Consider the following 25,311-nt stretch of genomic DNA (forward strand, 5'->3'; position numbering starts at 1 on the left):
TCGCACTTTCCGAGAAGGTCATCATACTTCCAATCTTCATCCCAAACCTCAATCGTCAGAGCCAGTCTTGTGTCAACCTTCATGAGAAAAGTTGAATGGAGGATCATTCAGATGCATATTTTGACGTTCATAGTCAAATTATTTAGGTGATATAGAAAATAAAACTGTTTTCCATGCATCTCAACAGTTGATAAATGCAGTGTAATGTTAGCCAAAACACAACAGCACAAGATATGGAATACATCAGCTAGGCTGTTTGTTTACCCCATTGTTTTAAAAGGGGTGGGGGCTGGTGTGTGTGTGTCGTCCTCCCCCACCCTCATGTTTTTTTTGCCAATTTGAAGGGTAGAACTTCAACTCAGTGGGAACTTTAATGTTTTTGGTTGTTTATTCAATGCTCAACTCTGTGTTTTTGTGTTTAATAATGTAAAGCACCATGAAATGCCTTGCTGCTGAAATGTGCTAAACAAATAAAATTTTATTTGATTTTGATTTGAATATATGTGTAAAGTGGTTTCTGTTGAAATATTTTCAGATTTTTTTCTATTTTCACTTTATTTGTACTCGATCATAAACACCATGATTAGCATGGTCTAATCAAGTAAAACCAAATTCTTTTTCATGCAGGTGCTGACCCAGTATCCCAAAACATAAAGAGTCTACAGCCTGGCTTGGATCTACAAATGGAATTGATTGTATACTTTGATTTGTCTTGCTTGATTTGATTTATTTATTTCAACAAGGTTTTTTAAAAAGAAAAAACAAGCAATCAATAGGACAGAGAAAACAACTGGACAAAACGTTTTTACTTTGACATTCAAGATTAATTTTGTACATTTGTTGTTTGATCAGCCAAGTTTCTATGTTTGTGATTAATTTGTAAAAGCAATAAGAGAGGATCAGCACTTCCTGACTCATCAACAGGTTAAGCAGAGTAGTGAGTGTGGGAGCCGCATGTCCACAGACACCCAGGTTGGTTCTGAGAGAACCGAAACAAGAACGAGTCGGGCCTAAAGGCAGGAGCTCTTTTCTTGTTATTGTGGTTGCTGTCTGATGCGAGCAACAAGTTGAAGGGCAAATTAGTTCATGATCAATAATCAATAATCATCTAGTTGCAATGGATGCATTTCTGATATCAAATTATATTTGACCCAATATGAAATGTTTGCCAACAAATAATTTTGGTGGCACCAAAGAATAGATCAGCTTTCTTTCTAGACTGATGCATAAAAATCCAATTCTCCTCACTGCTGGTAATTGAATGCTTATTTTTTTGCAAAAATAGATGCTGGTATTAACTCTATAAGTTCTGCTGCATCAGCAGCGTAAATGGATCAGTTTGTCTGTTGTTGAGTTTTTCAGCTAATCTGTAATAACTTTTACTGACCTCGCCCAAATTAAACTCAGCGTCCCACCTCAGATTATCGGATTCGATCATTTTGGTTCTGCGTTGTATGGAACCATAGTACATCTTGGCATAGCTGTGAACAATAAGAGGAACTTGGTGTGCTCATCAAGTTCCATAAAGTCTTTGCATCAACCCACCGATCAGTTGGTCCAAATACATTACCCACAAAGTAAAAAAAGGTTGCCTAATAACATTTAAAGATTTTTAGCAACACAGAACAACAATATCCACAAGAACTAGGATTAAATATATTTTAACAGGTCAGTATATTAACAAATATTACAATATTGCAAAGTTTGTGTCATCTTTATGAATTGTTGTCATCTTGCTTCTTATCTTCCATACTGCATGTGTGTCTTACAGAACTGTCTACAGTCCATTAGTACTAAAGGGCTGATAGTCCATAGAAATATTGATGGGCCCCACAAAATCTTCACCAAAGAACAAGAAAATTACCCAACATTCCCAGATTTGTCACACATTTCAATAACATGCCATAAAGTTTCTTAATTTAACAACTTGTTTGAACTAACTTTTATTCTCATATAATTACTCTCTATGGTGTTTATACATGTCTAAATAAATGTCTAAACTCTGTCCATATAAACATAAATCTGTTCTCACCACTGACAGAATTAACACAAATCTCAATGGATTATAATCTTTACTAGATTAAACTGCAATAAAAACTAGCCTGTTAAACTAAGGAAATGAGTATGAACATGAACTGCTTTCTTTTAAAGTGCTTCCATAAAAAGATACATGGATGTGGATCGACTTCAATAGTTTGGGTTGTTGTCCGAGAGTCTCTATATTCTGGAGGAGCAGATCTTGAGGACTTTAAAGGTCAGGTGACACAACCGGTCATAAATGTAGATTCTCCTGGGCTACCTCCTCCTTCTTGGGCGTTCTCCAGGTGCTCCTTCTTCTCTTTGACCATCATTAGATTCAGCAGCATCTGAATCAACTTCCTCTTCTTGAGGATGTACCTCCTACACTCATTCCTCCAAGACCTCATTTGGCTCAGTTAGATCTTTAGGTCTAACTCAGCCACTGCATTTAGAGTTGAATCAGCTGGTCTTACTGCAGTCCATACGTAGTAGTCATCCTCATTGGAACTTTGCATATCTGCAGGTTGGACATCTTGTTCGTTTGTGTGGTTTCTTGTTCTTCTTATTTTGTTTTATTGTTTTTAGATTTCTCTTTAGGATTTGAACTGCTTACAGGTCCTTCTCAAAAAATTTGCATATTGTGATAAAAATTTAACTGTTATATATTTTAGATTCATTGCACACCAACTGAAATATTTCAGGTCTTTTATTGTTTTCATACTGATGATTTTGGCATACAGCTCATGAAAACCCAAAATCCCTGTCTCAAAAAATTAGCATATTTCATCCGACCAATTAAATAAATGTGTTTTAATACCAAAAAAGTCAACCTTTAGACTTTAGATTTTTAGACTGTGGGAGGAAGCCAGAGGACCTGGAGAAATTGTTTTATCATCCAGCCCTTGTCATGATGACTCTGCTGTAAGCACGCAACAACTACGGATAACAGCACGTTTTCTGTTTTATTCAACAGAAAAAAAGTTTCTGCAGGAGGTCAACATCAACATCAAGTCTGGCCCAGATCCTCACTGGAAGACAGGGAGATGATTAATGGGCATGATAAAAATAACTGGTTAGGTGTAGGAAGGAGTCTGGGTCTTAAAATATGAAGCGGGGAAGACAAACGGAGCATCCACAGTTCCGGGGGTTGGCTGCTTGCTGGTGGACTATGTGAGTAGTAATTTGTCTTTTTTTCTAGGTTCCTCGGCCAGAGGAGATGGACAGTTGGAGGGTGGACAGGCAGGTGAGGACTCACTGGAGGTGAGCTACAGATGTTCTGAATGGGAGCAGCGAGGAGGACAAGAGAGAGATGCCGAGGGAGGACATCCACTGACCGGAGAATCAGCATGGAAGGTGAGCACTGAGAACCTACGAGGAAGGAGGAGATCGAAGGTTAGAGTGAGGGAAATGCATGTCACCTTGAAGCTCCACCTGCCCGGCACACTCTGAAGAGGACGAGAAAGACGAGGAAGAGGAGGAGAATGAGGAGGAGGAGGGAGCAGACATCCAACAAGCAGCACACCGGTCTGCGGATATGACAGCCATATTCTAAAGTATTATAAAGTTTTTCAGTTGAAACATGTATTATGCTGTTTATGTTCTGCTGTGAATAGAAATATCGGTTCATGTGTTTGGAGCATCTTTTAATTTAAGTTTTCTGGAGGTCAGGTTGTAGAAACAGTTGACTTGATGATATCTCAATTTTTTTTGTCTATTCAGTGTAAAAAGTTTTCCTTTAGTGCCAACTTAATCAGCTTTCTGTTGCATGTTGCTTCAGGGTCTGGGCACGGCTCTAAAGATCCATTTCTCTGAAAAGGAGATCCAGAACTTATCAGAACACAGCCCATCGAAGGGCTTCCAGTTCTGTCAGCAAGAAATAGTGGCTGAACGTCTTTGGTAAGTTCCCATAACAACAGTGGTCCCCAAAGTCTGTCCTCGAGGGTCGGCATCCTGCATGTTTTAGGTCTCTCCCTGGTTTAGCGCACCTGGATCAAATGATGGCTCATTAGAAGGTCTAAGAAGAACATTGACATGCTGAAAACGTTGTTACTACCACCAGGGAGAGAACTAAAAGATGCAGGATGCCGGCCCTCCAGGACCGACTTTGGGGACCACTGCTTTGCTGTGTAGCTGAACGGTCCAGTTGGAGCATGCTCAGTGTAATCTTTCTCTGCAGTTACAGAATGTCCAGTATATATCAGCTACACAACTGAAATGTTTTTCTAGCAAAAGTTTGCTAGAAAAATATCTGAAAATTTGAGAATAATCAAAAAAAAAATTTCTTTTAATTTTCTACATTAATTTTCAACTTTTAGATCTCAGAAACTTCTGTTTTGATGAGAAAATATTTGCGATTATTCTTAAAATTTCTGAGTTTTTGCTAGAACTGTACTCCTTTTTTCTAGTGATGGGTAGATGAGGCATCATGTCGCATTTCGACCCATAGCAAAAACTGTGTTGATACCGTGCTGATACTGTGTCACTGAATACTGACACCTGCTGGACATAAAAAATCCCTACAGGCAACGTTGGCATAGTTGCCTACCCTACGTTGCCTGATGACGTTTGATGATGTCTAGGCCAGTGGTTCCCAACCCCCGGGTACCAGTCCATGGACCAATTGGCACTGGGCCGCACAAGAAACAATTAAATATTTCCGCTTTATGTATTATTTGAGTCTGGAGGATCTTTATTTGAAAATCCTTAACCAGATTCTCTCTATTACTTGGCGCCAACATTAAGCCCACAAGCAGCAAAATGAGTAAGAAACAGATCAGATGTCTTTGGAAAGTTTCTTTGCAAAGGGGAAAAGGCCCAGAGAAGAGACAGGAGAATGGATTTATCCCGGACCGGTAGGTGAGTCCCACATTACAAGCCGCTCTGCGTAACATGCGGCGACCGGCTGCTAAAGAGGCAATGAAGCTTCAAACCTCTTCGCCACATAGAGACCAAGCACCCTGTGCATATAAGCAACACTTCGGGTGTCATTGTCTCGAATTACTCCCAGAAGGAACAGTCTCATTGCATAGAAACAGGCTCAGGGCTCCTGTTAGTCACGTTAAAATGAGTTAAAATTTTCACAAAAGTAAAATGTTCATTTTTGTTGCACATCTGTATCTTATTTTGAAGGGATATGTAAACATTACCATAGCGACTAGAGTCAGAGAGCGTTTGGGCAGTGGTCGAGAGGAGATGAGTAGAGCTTGTGAGTCTTAAGTCTGGTTTAGATGGCAAAATTTAAGAATTGTCGGCCATTCTCCAAACCTCTGTGACCACAGAGCTGATAAAAGTACAATAGGTTTGATCGGTTCGTATGTCCAGCCACAAGGTAGGAGCAACACACCACATACAAACCAATTCCACTCACGAACATTCCAATTCCAGAGGATAATCCAGTAAAACCCCCAAAATAGCATACGGGAATTTAGAATAACCAAACATGGATGACGATGTAGAAGCAATAGTGATACTTTGTGGACTCGTTTTAATAGATAAAAGACTTAACAAAAAGAAAGGTGGTGAATAAAAAGCGATGGGATTTGCTATGTTTTTTCATAGTTAACATTTTTAACTGAATAAACATAATAAACATATATAATAATGACCTTCACATATAATAATAAACATTTCCACATATCATCTCTGATATCCACCAGACTCTAAGTTGCACGATATGTCAGCTGTTTGGGATACCCCTCTGTTCTTACGTCACCGCGCTTTCTGATTGGCTACCTGTCACATTCAACAGGTTGTATTCTCATTCCCTGTCAGGGAAAATCCCACAGGCTGCGATAAAAGGGCAGAGACAACCCAAATTGGGCACATTCAGGCATTAGCTGGAACACCAACATGCAGAAGTTTTATCTGACGGATCACCCCCCGGGGAGCAGCAAAATTTCCAAGTCTTTCCAGATTTCCAAATTTCCAGAAAAAAATGAAGTAAACAATACATTTATATGAAATAATTTATAAAAACCAATTGAGTAATTTGTAGAATGGCTGTGCCTGAGTTTATCCAAGGTGTATCTGGGACTTCATTCTCATGCCTGGCCCTATAATGCCTCAGTATTGAGGAGGTGGATTTATTTAAATAAGACAGTTCTGTAAAACATATGCAACACAACCTGCAGAACATAACATAAAAGTAAACTAAGAGTCAATTTCAGCTGAATTTGGATTCAGGTAGATCAAGTAGAAACTGAAAAGAACTGGATGAAACAAGGAAATGAAAACAAATACTTTATTTTCCGATATAAGATCAAAATGGTCCCACACTGCGGAAACCTTTCATTTGTCTTGAGGCTGCTCCACAGTTGATGCTGTACCATAAAAGATCAAGAATTCATTTGGCAAATGCATTTTACAGATTGACAAATTCGCTTCCTTATAAACACAGTTTGGCACGTTAATGTCATTTCAAAACAGTTCCTGTATCGGTCACATGACTTGCTGAAACCAATTCGCGTACCGACACGGGGTTTGGTCTATGGGTATGACACATGCACCGACGCATCGGTGTTGTCGGACCCATCACTACTTTTTCCTATCTTTAGTGGCTCTAAAGAGCTTAATTCTCTTAATTTGGAGATTTTTCTTTGGTAAAATTGCATAGTTTTCTAATATTTCGATAATATTCTTGTGATTAAACAAAATCTAACACTCCATCATGCAATTGATTGATATAAAAAACACTTTTTGAAATTATTATCTCTCATTAGTAATTTCTTTTTTACAAAAGAGAGCAAGAAAAAAAATCGATTAACATTGGACCGAGTAAAAAAAAATATTTTATTTTGCCGAGCCCGACTGCAGTGTCATTAGAGAAATTTACACTCATTTCTACCATAAGCCAAGGTTTGGTTTATTCTTACTTTTTTTTTATTTAAGTCTCTTGGACTCTGATAGCTGCTTTGGCTTCACACATTCAGAGTGAGGTTGGTACAGTGGACTCCATCATTGCTTCTCCAGAATCCCAAAGTATGGTTTTATGCTACAGAAGTTGAATTTGAAGAGCTGGTTTGTGCACACAATGTCTGCTTTTTGAAGGACTTGCAGACTGTTTGACTTTAGACTTTAGGTACACAGTTATTTTACAGATAACATATGACACTATTGACATAGGAGTAAACAGCGAGAGAAGCTGGATGTTTTTAAAAATAAAGATTTGTTTCCTCAAAGGTAGAACTGAGAGGACTGGAAGCTGCTGTGGTTTGTGCTACCTATTCCAAAGACTTAGAGAGATGGAGTTACAATTATCCTACTAATTTATTTAGAAAAAATGCATTCCAATAAACAATCATAATGATGTGTGCAGTATTAGGTCAAGAAATAACAGGAAAACCTTTTTGCTTCATAAATCATTGCAGGCCAGAACGGAATGAGGATTTTTTCCCCCCTTCCCGTCTTCCAAAAGGATTAAGGTCAAGGTCTTCTAAAGGAAAACTGTGAAACTGTGGTGCCTGGACCTTTTATGTAATAAATAGTAATATGAGATATCTTCACTGTTTCAAACATGACTACATGTTGAAAGATCATTTCAATTAATACATTTAATCAGCGCCTCTTGATTTTAACCATAAAACTGCAAGGAAATGATGATCAGGTTGAAAAATATGTCCCCTGGTTCTCCGCTTTGCTGCATACAGAAGGTCTTGACCAAATAGTTTTGTGACACGTCCTATAACGTAACTACGTCTCTCTCTCTTTTATAGTAACACATATAAGACATAATTCATACAACTAATACAAGATGTATCGAAAATATACAAAGTCAACAACTTGTAGCAATTTCACAAATTTTATTGTCATTAAAGGAAACACAATTTCTGTTTGCATATATCAAAGCATAGTTATTTCTTGTGATTAAATGTTACACAGAATCTTGAATTTTTTTTATTTTATGATAAATACACATTTATCTAGGTCTTTAATGAAGTTGAGCGATTAAGTTTAAATTGTGAGTTTCTACCAGATTTAGTGAGTTAATGTTATGTGATGAAATGAAATGCTTTCATTCCCAAAACTCACAAATCTCCTGTCACTAAGGGAGATGGTTTATAATGGCTGCACTTTTCTCCAGTGACATACGGCCCACAGGTCAACGTGTATTTAGCCTCAACGTTTCCATACTGTCCTTTGCACGTGAAAGTGTGACTACCAGGGATCAGGTACCTCCCGCACTGTACGAGAAGGTCGTCAGATTTCCTGTCTTCATCCCAAACCTCAATCTTCAATTCCAGGTTTGTGTCAACCTTCATAAGAAAATTTGAATGGAGGATCATTCAGATGCATATTTTGACGTTCATAGTCAAATTATTTAGGTGATATAGAAAATAAAACTGTTTTCCACACATCTCAAAAGTTGATAAATGCAGTGTAATGTTAGCCGAAACACAACAGCACAAGATATGAAATACATCAGCTAGGCCAAGGGTCCCCAAACTATGGCCCGCAGGCCGGATCCGGCCCGCCTCCACATTTGGTCCGGCCCCCTGAACAATACCAGAGAGCACTCAGATCTTTTTTCATATACGTATTTTCCGGTTTATATGTGGATTTTTCTTCAACCACCAGGGGGCTCTTTAGCAGGAAGTGTGTCCTGTAAACTGAGGGTGTTTTGTTTTGCATGGCGCATTGCTGCCATCTGTTGGACTTTTAGGGAACTGCTTGACTTTTATGTTATTTAATCAGTACGGTTGTTTGCTAGCGGTAGAGCAGATGACAGTGGTGGGAAGTAACTTAAGTTACAATTTTTGTGTATCTGTACTTTACTTAAGTAGATTTAATAATGAATACTTTCTACTTTTACTCCACTACATTTTACAGTAAGTATCTTTACTTTCTACATCACTACATTTCTACAAAAGTGTCGCGTTACTCGTTACATCCAAGTCGCGTTACGCTTTTTGTCTGTTAAAATGTGAAGTTCAGGGACTTAAGGTGGTGCTGTAAAATCCAAGCAATAATGTGACTTATGTGTCTGTTGTCATCCATCACCTCCCCCTTTACTTGCACCCGGAGCTCCAAGACATGCGCAGTGGTTTCCTCTTAGCTGGAGAAGAAGTCTCTCTAATCGTCAGTAATATAATAAATTGATATGGCGACATATAAAATCAGCAGCGTTTCGGTTTCACAGACGGTGGGGACTTCGTCCAACTTTTAGCGTCACTTTGAAGGAAAGCTTAAAGAAAGGTAAGATCTGTGGACGTGATGCTATCAAAGCTAGCTGTACAGACTGAGACACACATGTTGCATCTGCGATGAAAAAAAGTTGTCACTCATGTTCTTAATTATTGTGTGGAGGTGTTGACTGAGGTGTCGCAAATATGGGACAACGCTGTGACCAAAGTCTGCATTGATATGACATTCAGGAACGATCCGATTCTTCCGGACGGATCTTTACTGATTAAATTTATTTCAGCTCTAAGTATTTAATATCTAGGTGTTTTATGGGAATGTGGATCTTTCAGATCAATTTCTCGGGTACGTGGTCTTGACTACAACACTGCTACGTGGCTCCTTGGTTGCCTGTCCTCTCCCACCCACCTTCTTTCCATCCCCTTTCTGTTGGATTTCTTTAAAAATAAATGCCACTAGTGGCAATAAAAGTGAAGTTTATGCTATGTTAGGACAGGAGACAAGATGTTTCCATCCCTGAAATTATGATGCATAGAATCACATATCTAAGTCTAAACTATGTTACAGAGCATAAACATAATAAAAACATGCTTTATCTGTGGCATTGTTCATTAAATGGCACATTTCTAATGTATTAAAATTAAATACGATCGGTTCACTTAATGATATTGTATTAGGGATTAGGTAATGCATTCAGCAAGTACTTTTATTTTTAATACTTAAGTATTTTTAAAAGCCAGTCCTTTTTTCCTTTTACTTAAGTACAAATGTTAATGTGCTAGTTTTACTTTTACTTGAGTACATTTTTGTCTGTGTATTTGTAATTTTACTTAAGTACATTTTTGAGTACTTTCTCCACCACTGGCAGATGAACACGTGTCTGTTATGAACGCCACATTTAAGGTCGAGTTCTTCGAAGCAATGCCTGTAAGGAGCAGCTTATACTTCAAAACGAGCCTTTATGTTAACATATGATAAAATAAGTAACTTGTTTATTGAATTAGTTTTGGAAATACTTGTGGGCGATTTGATTATGTGCTACGTCATTGCTAACTAACAGGTTGCTAAGATTTCTCAGGTTGTTACGTAGCATTGCCGCTCATAGCATTCTGAGGTAGTTGTTGTATCAGTTGTACTTCTAATGTATGTATCTAAATGTAAAACACTTAATCTGTAAGCTGCTCTGAGCTCATCCTGAGTTGTTTGTGTTTTGACAGTTTCACTTCATTCTACATGGAAATAAAGGAAGAACTAATTAATCCTGACTCGTGTGAAAGGACTTTGGCTGATGGTTAGTTTTGGTACAAGACACCATAGCGAGACCATTACAAAGTGAATCATTGAAAATAAAAGAAAGCGTCCATTAAAACGGAATTAGATTTTAATAGGGAATTGAAATTTGAGAATGTTGTTGATCAGTTAAATAGCATTGAGGGGAAATGCTATTTAACAGTTTTTTTAATAATTATGAGAATTTGAGGTGTAGATATTAGGATCCAGTAGATGGCAGTAGTGCAACAATAATGGATGTAAGCTGCTGTTGAAATCTAAAGAAGAAGAAGAAGAAGAACAACGTGCCCATTTTCATTTAACACATGCTAGTAGCAGACACGAAGTATCAGCACTTTTACTGTTATAGTTACTGTTCAATTAAATTTAAACTTGGCAACGTTTCTTTTTCAATGTAATAAATGTCATATTCAATTGACCCGTTATGACTAAAATGTGGGGTGTCCGCCCCCCTCTGCTGCTGCATCACTGTGGAAAACCTGGAGCGGCAGATATCTGAGGCTTATATGTGTATGTTTACTGGTTAAAAAAAACAAAAAAACTTTGGGGTTGTGGTTTATAGTCCGGTGCGGCTCATAGTTCGGAAAATACGGGCTATAATCCTTCCTGGATTTTTTCTGTGAAGAACCCAGAGAGAGTTATTTGATTGTGCTTTCTGGAAAACAATATATTTTTACATTTAGGCACTCCTGCAATCGTCTCACTTTTTCTGTTACAAACTGACTCCGGCCCCCCACCAGTGAAGGGAAAAGTTATGTGGCACTCACAGCAAAAAGTTTGGGGACCACTGAGCCAGGCTGTGTCTGTTTACACAATATATGTGTAAAGTGGTATCTATTCAAATATTTTCAGATTTTTTTTCTATTTTTACTTTTATTTGTACTCGATCATAAACACCATGATTAGCATGGTCTATTCAAGTAAAACCAAATTCTTTTTCATGTAGGTGCTGACCCAGTATCCCAAAACATAAAGAGTCAACATCCTGGCTTGGATCTAGAAATGGAATTGATTGTATACTTTGATTTATCTTGTTTGATTTGATTTATTTATTTCAATCAAGTTTTTAAAAACAAAAAATAAGCAATCAGTAGGACAGAGAAAACAATTGGACAAAAAGTCAACAGGTTAAGCAGAGCAGTGAGTGTGGGAGCCGCATGTCCACAGACACCCAGGTTGGTTCTGAGAGAACCGAAACAAGAACGAGTCGGGCCTAAAGGGAGGTTCTCTTTTCTTGTTATTGTGGTTGCTGTCTGATGCAAGCCACAAGTTGAAGGACAGATTAGTTCATGATCAATAATTTAACATCATCTAGCTGAAATGGAAACTACAACACATTTCTGATATTAAATTATATTTGACCCAATATGAAATGTTTGCTAACAAATAGTTTTGGTGGCACCAAAGAATAAATTCTCCTCACTGCTGGTAAATTAATGTTTATTTTTGCAAAAATAGATGCTGGTATTAACTCTTTAAATTCTGCTGCATCAGCAGCGTAAATGGATCAGTTTGTCTGTTGTTGAGCTTTTTCAGCTAATCTGTGATGATAACATTTACTGACCTTGCCCAAATTAAACTCAGCGTTCCACTGGGGATTATTGGATTCGATCACTTTGGTCCTGCGTTGTATGGAACCATAGTACATCTTGGCATAGCTGTGAACAAAAGAGGAGCCATTTAAATGGTGTGCTCATCAGGTTCCATAAGGTCTTTGTTTTTTTACCTTTGCATCAACCCACCCGTCAGTTTTTCCAAAAACATCTCCATATAGTTTCCAACCTTGAACAATGCTCACTGTTAGAGTTCCCCATGAGGCGTGCAGAGGGCAGCAGTTAGATGCCACATTAGGGGTTTTGCCCTCACAGTGTGGTTCTTTGAGTGATTTTTTCACAGCATTGTCCTTCAAATACTGCTCAATAGCATCTTTCACTGCTGCCTTTTGAAGCTCGTTTGGCACGAGCTCATAGAGAGGTCGAAGGGAGTATGAAACAACATCTGGATATTTTTTCAGGCTCTTTAGCCAGTTCATGTAGCCCATGGAATCATTTTGGAAAATTGAAAACTCCCCCAACCAACCATTTCCTCCTGATACCTCTGTGAAGTGTTGGTAGAGACCAGAGCTGAAGTTAGTGGCAACGTCCTGGTTTTTTAGGACACGAATGCAAGACTTTGGGACACTAGAGATTTTCATCATCCCCAAGCCAACAGCAACACCCATAGATAAACATGTCTTGATCTGAGTGAAAGAACAAAAAAAACATTTTTCAAAAAGCTGCTTTACACCATATATTTGCATAAAGACTCAAACACAAGCAGAGAGGAATATAGTCATGTAGAAATTCTTGGAAATTAAAATGGACAAACACAAACAAACAAACAAACAAAAAAAAGTCACACCTAGAAATACTTAAAGTAGGTTGTTGAAAGTGATAAACTTCATATTTTTATTAAGGAGGAGGCATGGCTTCAATATTTAAGAACTCCATGAACTGTAGTAAAATCTCTTTGGGTAATTTCACGTCTTGAGTATCTTGGAATTGAGGTAAAAGGCCACAAACGAACTTTGACACTAACTTTGTACAGAACTCCAACATACGTGGAAAATTCTTTACGGAATGAATGAGCTTCTATCTCTCATATGCATTGATTATGATTGTTTAATAATTGTCGGTGATTTCAACATTCATGTTGACAACCCCCAAGACGGACGGGCAAAAGAGAGTTTTGTTTTAACACAACATGTCAATCAAGCAACACACACTCAAGGACACACACTGGGCCTGGTTATCACTAAGGTTGTGAATATTTCCAATGTCTCTGTAACTAATATTGCCCTGTCGGATCACTTTGCTGTTATCTTTGACAGTTCTTTATCCGTTAACCCACTTCTACAAAAAGCTACTATCACAAAACGTACTTTCACAGAAAACACAGCAGAAACATTTAATCAAATTTACTCTTCTTCCTCGTCCTTAAGCTATAATGACGTAGATAAATTGGTAGATGATTTTCAGTGCAAACTTTCAGATATCATTGATTACATTTCCCCCATTAAAGTGAAGGTTGTGACTGGTAGGAAGAAATCTCCATAGAGATGGCGTAAAACTCAACTGCACGTTTATTGTGACATCTACAAAGAGAGACTACGTAACTATCACACAACACTAAAACATTCAAGAGAGGCTTTCTTTGCAGATGTCATAAACAAAAACACTAACAACGCTCAAGCTTTATTTGCAACTGTTGACAGGCTCACAAACCCTCCTCTAATGTTGCCGCCTGAATTTTAATCTAATGCCACCTGCAACAAGTTTTCCAGCTTCTTCTCAAAGAAAATTCAAAAGATCAGAGGATTAATCTGCACATCCACTCCAAAGCCAGTACCAATGCTGTGCCCAAACAAAACAAATGCAGGAAAAATGACCCAATTTCAACTAATTAATTATAAAACCCCAGAGGAAATTATAAGTCAATTAAGCTCCAGTTTCTGCTGTCTGGATGCCCTACACACACATTTCTTTAAGAAAGTCCTGCCTGTCATTGCTAATGATCTGATCCAAATAGTAAACTCATCGCTCTCATCAGGTGTTTTCCTCCAGGCTTTGAAAACAACAGTTATCAAACCACTGATTAAAAAAAGAAAAATCTAAACAAATCAGTACTGCAGAATTACAGGCCAAACTCCAACCTCCCAATCATCAGCAAAGCTATTGAAAAAGCAGTTTTTAAACAATTAAATAACTTCCTAACAATAACAAACTGCTTTGACTCCTTCCAGTCCGGTTTTTGTGCTCACCACAGCACGGAGACGGCCCTTGTAAAAGTGTTCAATGATATCCACATAAATACAGACTGTGGGAGAACCACAGTGCTGGTTCTGTTGGACCTCAGTGCAGCTTTCAACACTGTTGACCATGACATTTTACTAAATCGACTGGAGAGTTGGGTCGGAGTCTCCGGTCCAGTGCTCAACTGGTTTGAATCCTACATAAAGAACAGGGATTTCTTTGTTTCAATCGGAAACTTCTCGTCAGAGAGGTCAAAGGTCACATGTGGTGAACCCCAAGGTTCAATCCTAGGACCCCTACTTTTCAATATGTATATGCTCCCACTGGCTAAGGTTATAACAGGACATAGGATTAGCTACCACAATTATGCGGATGATACACAGCTGTACATCACGATGTCACCAGGTGACTCTGAACCCATCCAATCACTGAATAGATGCTTAGAACAGATCAATGTGTGGATGTGCCAAACCTTTCTCCAGCTGAACAGAAACAAAACTGAAGTTATTATCTTTGGACCTAAAGAGGAGCAAACTAGAATCAATGCGCAGCTTCAGTTATTGCAACTAAACACCAGCGATCAGCCCGAAACCTGGGAGTAGTGATGACCTCTGACCTGAACCTTCAGAGCCACATTAAGACAGTCACAAAGTCGGCCTTCTATCACCAGAAGATCATCTCCAGGATTATAGGACTTATGTCTCAGCACGATGTAGAGAAACTCATCCATGCGTTTATCTTTAGCCGCATTGATTACTGCAATAGCGTCTTCACAGGTCTGATTAATAAATCAATCAAATAGCTGCAGTTGATCCAGAAGCTGCTGCTGCTGTTCTCACTAAAACCAGGAAGATAGAGCACATAACACCAGTTTTAAAGTCCCTACACTGTCTCCCTGTAGCTCAGAGAATTGACTTTAAAATACTGATGTTAGTTTATAAATCACTGAACGGTTTAGCACCACGATACATTAAAGATCTGTTATTGTTGTACCAACCGTCTAGACCCCTCAGATCTTCTGGTTCTGGTTTGCTCTGCATCCCCAGAACCAGAACCAAACGAGGAGAAGCAGCATTCAGCTTCTAAGCACCACAAATTTGGAACAAACTTCCAGAAAACTGTAAAACAGCTGAAACACTGGGTGCCTTTAATAGGTAAAAAGTAGTGCAAAAAAATCTGTGTAGGACGGCGAAGTCCTAGCGCAAATATTTGCGTGACAGGTGGACGGAGCCTGGTGCTGAAGGGTTGGAGACCTTGTCCTATTAGGCGTTGGGGCCTGGATAATACCCGTGTTTAATGGACGGCGGAGTCCGGCGACGACAAACGCTTAAATTCCGTAACAAAATTATGTTTTTATCTTTTTTTTTCTTTTTCCAAAATATCTTTCTCTTTTTTACTGTTTATTCACTGTCACATGCTGTTTTTATTTTGTTTTTTAATTATGAAAAGCACCTTGAAATGCCTTGCTGCTGAAATGTGCTATCCAAATAAAATTTGATTGATTGATTGATATTTATGAAGCTTAATGTATTTAGTAATAATAACAGTGATAATGAAAGTAGTTTTAAATTATTACCGGTACTATGACGAAAATCATCTGTGCCTCATTGTGCAAACCAAAACAAATAAAAACATTAATATTTTACTGTACTGTTGGGTACCTGTATGGACAACACAGTAGAAACAATTCACAATGTGAAAAATATATTTTTTCTGCCATACGGGGTGGAAAGTAATTGGTTATATCAAACCATACCTGCTTACTTTCAACTATAGGCATTATCACATGTTTTGTTCTGTGCTTTTTAATACCTCACTTGAGGTTAACCCATTCATGGAGGACAAACAGCTTCGTGAAGATATCAGTCGTCTCAGTCGCCCTCCAAGATTAACCTAAAACAGGTTTAAAGTGGTTTAAAATAGTTTGCTGCAGAAAAATGTCTGTAACTAATTCACAATGTGTGTGTGTGTGTGTGTGTGTGTGTGTGTGTGTGAGAAAGTTCTCACCTTTCTGAAGTAGTGTGTGCCATAGGTGTTTACGAGCTTTCTATACTCGTTCTTAGTGGAGTTGTTGTAGTGACTTGGCAGGAGGTCTAACCGCTTTTTGAATTTAAAGCTTAAGGGAGGTGTGTTTGATAATATAAAACTAGACACCAAGACAAAATAAGACAATTATTTCAATAACCATGACCTGTCAGAAGACAATGAAAAACGTCAAATTTCCATCCTACCCATAAGTGTTGCAGGTGACACTGTGTATGCTGAAAGTGTAGCGATCCTCTTTGATCCTTTGTGAAGCGAACTTGTAGGCTTTGGAGCGGGTTGCTCCCATATCTAACTTGCCAAACTCCGGACTTTTAAGAACATCCAAGCCAAACTGATGGGATTCAGACAACACATGTAGTTTATAAGGTGTTAAATAAGAAGCCATATTTTTCTATCACTATTCTAATCACGTCAGTTCTAACTGAATGCAAACTAAAAAGATGATAAAATTCTTGGAAGAGCACATATTAACTGAAATGAAATGGTGAAAGAAAGAAAATCAACCAGCAAGGTTTCTATCAGAGTTGTTATCAAAACTCAGGGCTGCATTGAAAATATTCTGAAATGTTCAGCTTTGAGATGTTTCTTACCGTCCAATTACTGGCATCTTGGGATGTGTAAGCCTGAACCAGAGAGCTGTTGGGACATTTTAAAGGAAGAAATTATTATAAAACATCTATACAGTTCATTTTTCATTAGGTAATAAAGCGTTCTAGCTTTGTAAAATTGTTGATTTAACTTTTGTCATTTTAATTCCTAAGACATATTAGGCAGGTATTTATCAGCTACAGTTATATTCAATAAATTAGAAAATGCTTCCATATGTAGCTCGGTTTTCAGATTAAAAGTACTTTTTAAAATAACTTCTGAGTATTTAAAAACACACTTGTCATTAAACCCACACTGTTTTTATTGGTTTGCTGTGTTATTCCAATTTTCAATGTTAGATTTGCATTACTTGTAAGTTCAAAATCCTCATAATTAACAGAAATAAATGCTTTTAAAAATCATATGTGTGTAATTATTCTTTATAATATGTTTCACATAGTGATAAAACTTCTGAAACAAATGGACTTTTCAATAATATTCTAAGTTAGTGAATGGGTATTTATTTGCCTATTTTTTCCCTTGGTAATTTTAATCAACATTTCTATTTTGTTCATAATTTTCCTAATTAATTATTTATAGTTATTCACAGTCAAACTGATTCTCATTGTTGCAGGATGGTCCTCGAGCACATGTCCCTTTGTGTGTGTGAATAAATGTGTGTGTGTTTTAGGATTTCTCACCTTGTAAGTCCCCAGAAGAAGTGCTGTCTTTAACTAAGTTTAAGACTAAGCAGTGACTTGAATTTAGGTCGGGTTTAGGGTCAGAGTCAGGTTTTTATATGTACGGACTAAAGATGTTAAGTTGTCTTGCCGCAACAGACAATGAACCTCTCTCTCCTTCTCTTCAAACACAGAAATGGTTTGACTAGAGAGAACATTTTTGACTTACAGTTTACAACCTGTTCTTCAACCTCATACATCAGGAATTGAGCCTGGAGAAAGGATAATTCTCCACACACTAAAATATTTGAAATTCAATAAGAAAATTGCATTTCTTTTAACTCAGAAATTAAAGTTCATAAAGTTGATTCAACAACAAGACAAGTTGTTTAAACATTGTTTTTGAAGTTCTGTTAGTGCATTAATCTGGAATTGTGAGTTTTAACTTAATACTGGAATTTAAACCAAATAATAATTTCACAAAATCCAAGAAAAAAACTGCCTTCACCTAATTAAAAAAAACATACATTTCTGTATTATTTCACTCACCTTATCAAATTAAAGTAACCACATATTTTTACACTAGAATAATTCAAACTCTTGTTTCAACTTGATTAGAACAAATGTTATGATTTGCTAATGAAATTAATAAAGATCACAATAAATTCTGCTCAAAACCTTTTAGCAGAGAATAACAACTTTTTAAAATAAACATTTGCCATAATAACAGCAAAGTCAGATCAATGTAACACACGTCCATCTCAGGATACAAAAACATGCCTCTAAGCATTCTGGGAAATAGTTCCCATTCCTGTGTTTTTCTTCTTTCTGTGTTTTTAGTGCTAACCTATAAACTCTGTTTTTTCTATTCTTTTAGGTTTGACAAAATTAATAAAATGCTAACATGGCTTACTACAGTAAGTTTATCTTTCACAAACTCGCACATTTAGGTTAAAACTCTATAACAAAATTTATATAGTTTTACATTTTTAAAACATTTAAAACTAGACTATTTTTAAATGTAGTAGTTAGTAGACACAACTAAATGTGGCAAAACTGTTTTACAGCATATTAGGCTGCCCTGCTCTGCAGAACATGGTCAGTGCGAGAAGTAAATACACAACCTCAAACAACCTTAAGCCACAGGCTCCCAAACTGTGGGGCGCGCGCCATTGCAGCCATCTGGATGAAAAAAACAAAACAAAAAAAAAAACAAAAAAAAACAATGAACGCTGTTTGCGCTGGGTTTTTACCTTAGAACGGCCAACTCTCTGTTATTTCTCTGTCAATTTGATACAGTAGGGGCTTCCGCACTTCCCATATCTGTGCCCTCTGTCACTTTGATCAGCAGTTAAAACTGTTTAATCCGTTGTCAACATGTCGTAACCTGTTTTTCCGAGCCGCCTTTAAACGCAACATGAGCGCTACGACGCTCTCGCTGGGTTTACACAGTGGTGGAGAAAGTACTCAAAAAATGTACTTAAGTAAAAGTACAAATACACAGACAAAAATGTACTCAAGTAAAAGTCAAAGTACCACATTAACATTTTACTTAAGTAAAAGTAAAAAAGTACTGGTTTTTAAAAATACTTAAGTATTAAAAGTCAAAGTACTTGCTGAATGCATTACCTAATCACTAATATGATTAAGTGTACCAATCATATGATCATATGCCACAGATAAAACATGTTTTTATTGCGTTTATTCTGTAACATAGTTTAGACTTAGATATATGATTCTATGCATCATAATTTCAGGGATGGAAACATCTCATCTCCTGTCCTAACATAACATGAACTTCACTTTTTTTTGCCACACATTTATTTTGAAAGAAATCCAACTGGCAGAGGAGGACATGGAACCAAGGAGCCACGTAGCAGAGTTGTAGTCTGGACCACCATATTACCAAGACCAAATCAAAACCAGCACCCTGTGCTACATGACAATAAAATTAAGTGCACCTATCAAAATTACTTCTCAAATTGATCTGAAAGATTCACTTTCCCACCTACATATTAAATGCTTAGAGCTTAAATACATTTAACCAGTATCAATTCAAACTCTTCTTCATTCTGTTTTGCTTTCATCTCTGTGCCACAATACACAGAGGTCTCCTGCCATCCCTAAAGAAATAACGCCCTGTGCGGTTGCCTATATTGCCAATGTCAGAAATAATAATTGTCTGCACTATTAAACATAGCAATTAACAACGCTCAACTATGAACACTGTCCAAGGCCCAATAAGCAAGAAGTAACCAAGCAGGAGGAGCACCGTGACTGTTCTCATCCTCCCTCCTACTGCAATGTCCGCCACCATGACAGGTGACGAAAACAAAGAGCAATGAGCATGCTCTGCGTTCTTACGTTCTTGTTTTATTTATTCACCAATTAAATATAAAAATATTTTAATGAAATAAAATGGCTACTGCAGTGTACGCAGAGCATTACAAGAACAGCTCTCAGTGAGGCTTCAGCACTATAGGACTTAGTCAAGATCCGTCCAGAAGAATCGGGTCGTCCATGAATGCCATATTACAATATTGCACTTTGGTCACAGCGTTGTCCCATATATGCGACATGTCAGTCATCGCAGATGCAACATGTGTCTCAGTCAATACAATTAGCTTTGCTAGCATCACGTCCACGGAGCTTACCTTTCTTTAAGCTTTCCTTCCAAGTGACGTTAAAAATTGGACAGTCCCCACCGTCTGTGAAAGCGAAGCGCTGCTGATTTTACATGTCGCCATATCTTATGATTTATGCAGCGCTTCCGTACTATTATATTACTGACACTCAGAGAAAACCACTGCGCATGTCTTGGAGCTCCGCGTGCGAGTAAAGGGGGAGCCGATGGGTGACAACAGACACTAAGTCACGTTATTGCTCGGATTTTACGGAGCCACCTTAAGTACCTGAACTTCACATTTTAACCGGGAAAAAAAAAACACAATGCGACTTGGATGTAACGAGTAACGCGACAGTTTTGTAGAAATGTAGTGAAGTAGAAAGTACAGATACTTACTGTAAAATGTAGTGGAGTAAAAGTAGAAAGTATCCATTATTAAATCTACTTAAGTAAAGTACAGATACACGAAAATTGTACTTAAGTACAGTAACGACGTACTTGTACTTCGTTACTTCCCACCACTGGGTTTACATCTATGCAGCAGTGAAGGAGACCTGCTGCTGTTGTGCAGAGCTACGCAGGTGCATTAGAGTCATGACAGCAAACCAGCAAAACCCAAAGAACTTTTAACAGTTTTCCCCCCAAACTAACAGACTGAGTTGAGTAAAGCTGTTGGATGAAGGTAATGTTAGCTAAAAGATGATTAGCTAGCTAATATCAATACAGCACCTGGACCTGAAGCCCCGCTAACACTCACAACACGTAAACACCTCAAACAGACCTAAAATTAAGCTTACAGAAGAGAACACTAAAATAAAGAACAGGAATAACTATTACAATTAGAGGAAAATTAGAACCCAACCAGAACCCAGGAAACCCAAAATATAATGAAAAAGTGAGGATTAGGAGCCTAAAATAGCAGAGAAAAGAAAGGATTCTAGGAAAACAAACATTTGGAATAATTACATAATAAATTAGAAAAGAGCACCGCTCAATCAAAATCTACACAAAAAATATGGATACTTCTTTTGATAAGAATTAAATTCCCCAAGCTAAATGAATCAGGACTCGAACTATAAAAACTAATTATAAGAAAGGCCAACATCAAAAACAAAAAAAGCAAACCAATAAAAACATAAAAACCCTAAGAACCATAAAAAACCTAAAAAAAAATTTTGGAAAACTAAACCTGAACAGACAGAACCCCAAATAACATAACTATATAACCAGGTCTGAACCTTCACCAATCCTTAACCCTTAACCTAACCACACCCTCCTTCTTGCCTAAACCTAACCAACCCCCCCCCATTTTATCGCCCCCCCTTTTCCCCCCTTCTCTTTTCTTCGCGCCCCTTCCTGCCACATCCTTAAACCTTCACCAATTCTTAACCCTTACCCTAACCATACCCTTTTTCTGACCTAACCCTAAAACTCCCCTCCCCACCACCACCAATTTCCTTTTCTTTTTTCCCCCCTCCTCCGGTGACTAAACACTCCAAAATTTCCTCCTCCTATGATTATGAACACCAACATAACAGAACACCACAAGCTCCATCTGGGCCCAACTCAGATGAAGCAACTGCACCCACTGGAATATGCTAGTCATATTCTACGCAGCACACTCAGCACATACAAACCAAGAGGTGACGCCCTGGAGCACACCGTATACACCATGCACCAACCATAAAAGATAGTCCCTGTTGCTCAAGGTGGTCCCTGATCTCGAGGGAGAGTGCATACCCTTTGAGGTACCTAAATGTGGGCAGGGAACCAATCGTGGTGGGCCCGCAACCTCAAAGAGTGAACCCACAAATTAAGCTTGTTAACAAGTAGCTTGTAGGCTACTGTTGTTGTCTATGTTCAGCTATGATTCATTTTGCCCCCCAAAAAGTTGATTCCCCCCCTTGTTCGTCTGGAGTCGGGACTGAGTATAACGGGGAGTCTCTAAGAATCCACCTCCCCGTCGCTCACACACATCGTTCGACCAGACAGTTATTTGTAATCTATAGGGGGGCCCAGAAATAGTTTGGAAACACCTTGAGGGGCCCAGGAGAAAAAGTTTGGGAACCACTGCCTTAAGCTGACAGACTAGACATGCTCTATGATTTGTCCCAAGTTTGGGATTTTGTCTTACAACTTAACTCTGCTTCAAACTTAACCAATTTTTTTGCTTTGGTCTTCATGATGTTGTGTGTGACCTTAACTGTGAACTTAACTGAGAATAAAGATAAATTTTATTGATTTTTTAAAAGATTTTACATTATTTTAGGTGACCTATGAAGCTAACTGGTTGCAGTTAAATATATTAATAAGTATCAGAATATCAGTAAAAATGCACACCACATTTTTCATGTATAGCTTCCACTTCAGAATTATCCACTATGTGTTGGTCTACCACATAAAGGCCCAATAAACAGACACGGTTGATTGGAACATGTAATTGTACCATGTAAATAAAATTCAGTAAATGTTAGTTTAATCATGTGATTCAACTTTTACAGTGTTCACAATCCGGTTTAAATACTCTACCTAAGAGAGGTGTGAAGTCTGCTGTGGATGTCAGGACTGCATTGACTGACGTAACTCCAGTCCACAACAGAAGATGGAAGCTTAAAATGAAGAAAAATCACGTTATTGTTGATCCCTCAAGTCAGATGTGCAGCTGTTTATTTATGCATCTTAAAGGTAATTTCATTTATATAGCACATTTTCAGCAACAAGGCATTACAAGGTACTTAAATTACTTTTTGGAGGGCATCGTTTTGAAGAGGGTTAGTGCAGAGTTTACAGGTTTTGCTGGGGCTCAGGTAAGTCTTCACATCAATCACATCAGCTTTTCTCTGCTGTGTGACTACATCAAAACCTTCCCCCACCAGGTTGTGGCCTGGTACAAAAGGAGCAACAAGACACTCTCCTTCGGTCCCGATCCGACAGGACAGAACAGAGGAGTGAACAAGGAGGACGCTCAGGAGAAGAAGAGCTGAAGTTGAATCGGGCAGCATAGCTGTAGTCAGAAGCAAAAAGATAGAGAAAAGACATTAAATAGATTTTTACATAATGCATGGCATTTTCCTTATTTTTATGAGTTGTTTATACAACATCATCTAAGAAAATTAGTTAACACTTTATTTGAAGTGGTGTGCATAAGACTGACATGACACAACACCTGACATGAACACTTTTAATGTGAAGTTGACATTATTCAATATGTCTTTGTTATGACAACCTGATATTAACCAATTCATTACCAAAATTTAGTAATGTAATAAAACAGAAAGATACATTACATTTTAAATTTTAAAAATGAACAACTATTATGACATTTTTTTTGAAAGTTGATGATTCCTGTCCATCAAATAAAGTGTTACCGAAGGGGTTATGCTAACACATGCAAAACTTTAAAATAACTGAACAGAGATACGTATGTAAAATGTGCATAAAAGTTCAAATGCATGTATGAATTAAATGCAAAATTGTTTAAATAAATATTTAAATGTATTTAATTCATGGGTAAACATCTGTTTACAGCGACATTCATTTTAAGATTATAGCACCATTACCCATTGAATTTGGAGGATCTGGGGTGCTGTGGTGGCGCAGCGGCAAAGCACAACCCATGTAGTGAGGCATTAGTCCTCATGCTGGTGATCACAGGTTCAATTCCCAGCATAGCGACATTTGCTGCATGTCTTCCCCCTATCTCATTACCCTCTTTCCTGTCAAGCTTTCAAATAAAGGCTGCTAGAGCCAATAAAAAATAGAAATTTGGAGGGTTTGGCTGACAGATAAAATAAATTCAGGATATGCTGCTAACACAGGACTTTAATCTGAACAGAATTAAAGTCAGGCTTATTGGTTAAATATTGTTTAAGCATATTGTGATTATTACATACCCATGTATTAAATACATCTAAATATTTATTGAAACAGTTACGCATTTAAATCATACATGCATTTCAACTTTTATGTACATTTTTACATTGTGTATCTCTGTTCAGTTATTTTTTATTTTTGCATGTGTTAGAGGAAGCAAATATCACATTTTTGAGTTAGAGCGTATTTGTTCATGGGAGCAGCAGTTATTGATGGTGAAACATTAGTAAAGAGTTCTAGATAACACTAAAGGTTCAGCCAGTAGATATTTGTGAAAAAAATACATTGAAGCTGATTCATTATTCTGATTTGATCCCCATTTTCTTATTCAATATATTCCTTTTTGTGGCATGTAACCCAGTAGTTACTGGCATGTAATTACTGGGTTACATGCCCGTAGTTAAATAAGTTATTCACATAATAATTCAGCTGTTAAGTTTGGCTATTTAGTTGATAAATTATCAGACTCGATTAGAAATAAGCATATCAGTGATCATTCCTTGTGTGTAAAGTTTATTCATTCCCACATTAGATACTGAGCTTGGCTTTATTAATTAATAATAAATTATGAATTACAATTTGTAGTAATTAAATAAGACAAACATCGAAGTGAGTTGTGATTCCCAATAATTTTGATGTCACCTTATGAGGTAGCTACAACATTTTTGGTTTCCAGAATTCTGATCCCCAGCAATGAACAATCAACAAATTAAACTTTGGAGATCCACAGATCTTTGATTTCAAGGAACAGCCACACACCTCCACCACATTAATATAGGCAAAGTGAAATTAAATTCATAATAAAATTGCCTTCTTTAAACATTTTTTAGAACTCAATAAACACACAATATTTGTATTTGCTGGAGTGTATTCTAAACAAAGATGCTCTTTTTCCCAGTTAATTTTGTTTTCCCTTTGCATATTAAAAAAAGTCTTACCTGTTCCAAAGCAGATTGAAAAGAAGTTGAAACAAGCAATGTTTCCAAGTGTGCTGAGCTGAGAACTGTGGTTTATAAAGCAGCAGCTCTGGAGAGATAAGGATTCATACAGAACATTGTGTAAAGGTCAATTGAATGTAGTTACTTTGTTTCTTGTAACTACAGGTAATGTTTCAAGTTTTTATTTTTGGCAGCGTTACATATAAAGTATCTATGCTAACAGAACAAACAGTTCTAATGAACCTTTTTCTTCCGGTAGAACATGAAGTTCCACCGGAACTGCAATGAAGGAAAAGTTTAATACCAAGCAGAAACATGCATGA

The 25,311-nt window shown here is 37.5% G+C and overlaps 1 protein-coding gene across 1 annotated transcript; it reads right to left on the reverse strand.

Moving 5' to 3' along the window:
* Positions 1 to 6,245: 6,245 nt before the first annotated feature.
* Positions 6,246 to 25,095, reverse strand: LOC103471480 (perforin-1-like). Its single transcript, XM_081610917.1, has 10 exons — positions 24,989 to 25,095; positions 22,922 to 23,181; positions 22,707 to 22,786; positions 16,874 to 16,919; positions 16,469 to 16,614; positions 16,245 to 16,383; positions 16,050 to 16,130; positions 12,189 to 12,685; positions 12,011 to 12,104; positions 6,246 to 8,270 (listed from the first exon to the last, which is right to left on the reverse strand). Exons 2-10 carry the CDS (start codon positions 23,177 to 23,179, stop codon positions 8,043 to 8,045), a joined length of 1,569 nt encoding a protein of 522 aa, XP_081467043.1. The 5' UTR covers positions 23,180 to 23,181; positions 24,989 to 25,095; the 3' UTR covers positions 6,246 to 8,042.
* Between the last annotated feature and the right edge of the window lie 216 nt (positions 25,096 to 25,311).

This window comes from Poecilia reticulata, chromosome 1 (genome assembly GCF_904066995.2).
Source record: "Poecilia reticulata chromosome 1, P_reticulata-male-v2, whole genome shotgun sequence".
NCBI classification, from domain to species: Eukaryota; Metazoa; Chordata; class Actinopteri; order Cyprinodontiformes; family Poeciliidae; genus Poecilia; species Poecilia reticulata.

Coding starts and splice junctions, on each gene's coding strand:
- LOC103471480 (XM_081610917.1), bottom strand. CDS start 23,179: ATGCTGCCCGATTCAACTTCAGCTCTTCTTCTCCTGAGCGTCCTCCTT. Junction 16,131..16,244: donor GCACACACTACTTCAGAAAG/GTGAGAACTTTC, acceptor AACCTGTTTTAG/GTTAATCTTGGAGGGCGACT. Junction 12,105..12,188: donor GTTTTTGGAAAAACTGACGG/GTGGGTTGATGC, acceptor TTTTGTTCACAG/CTATGCCAAGATGTACTATG.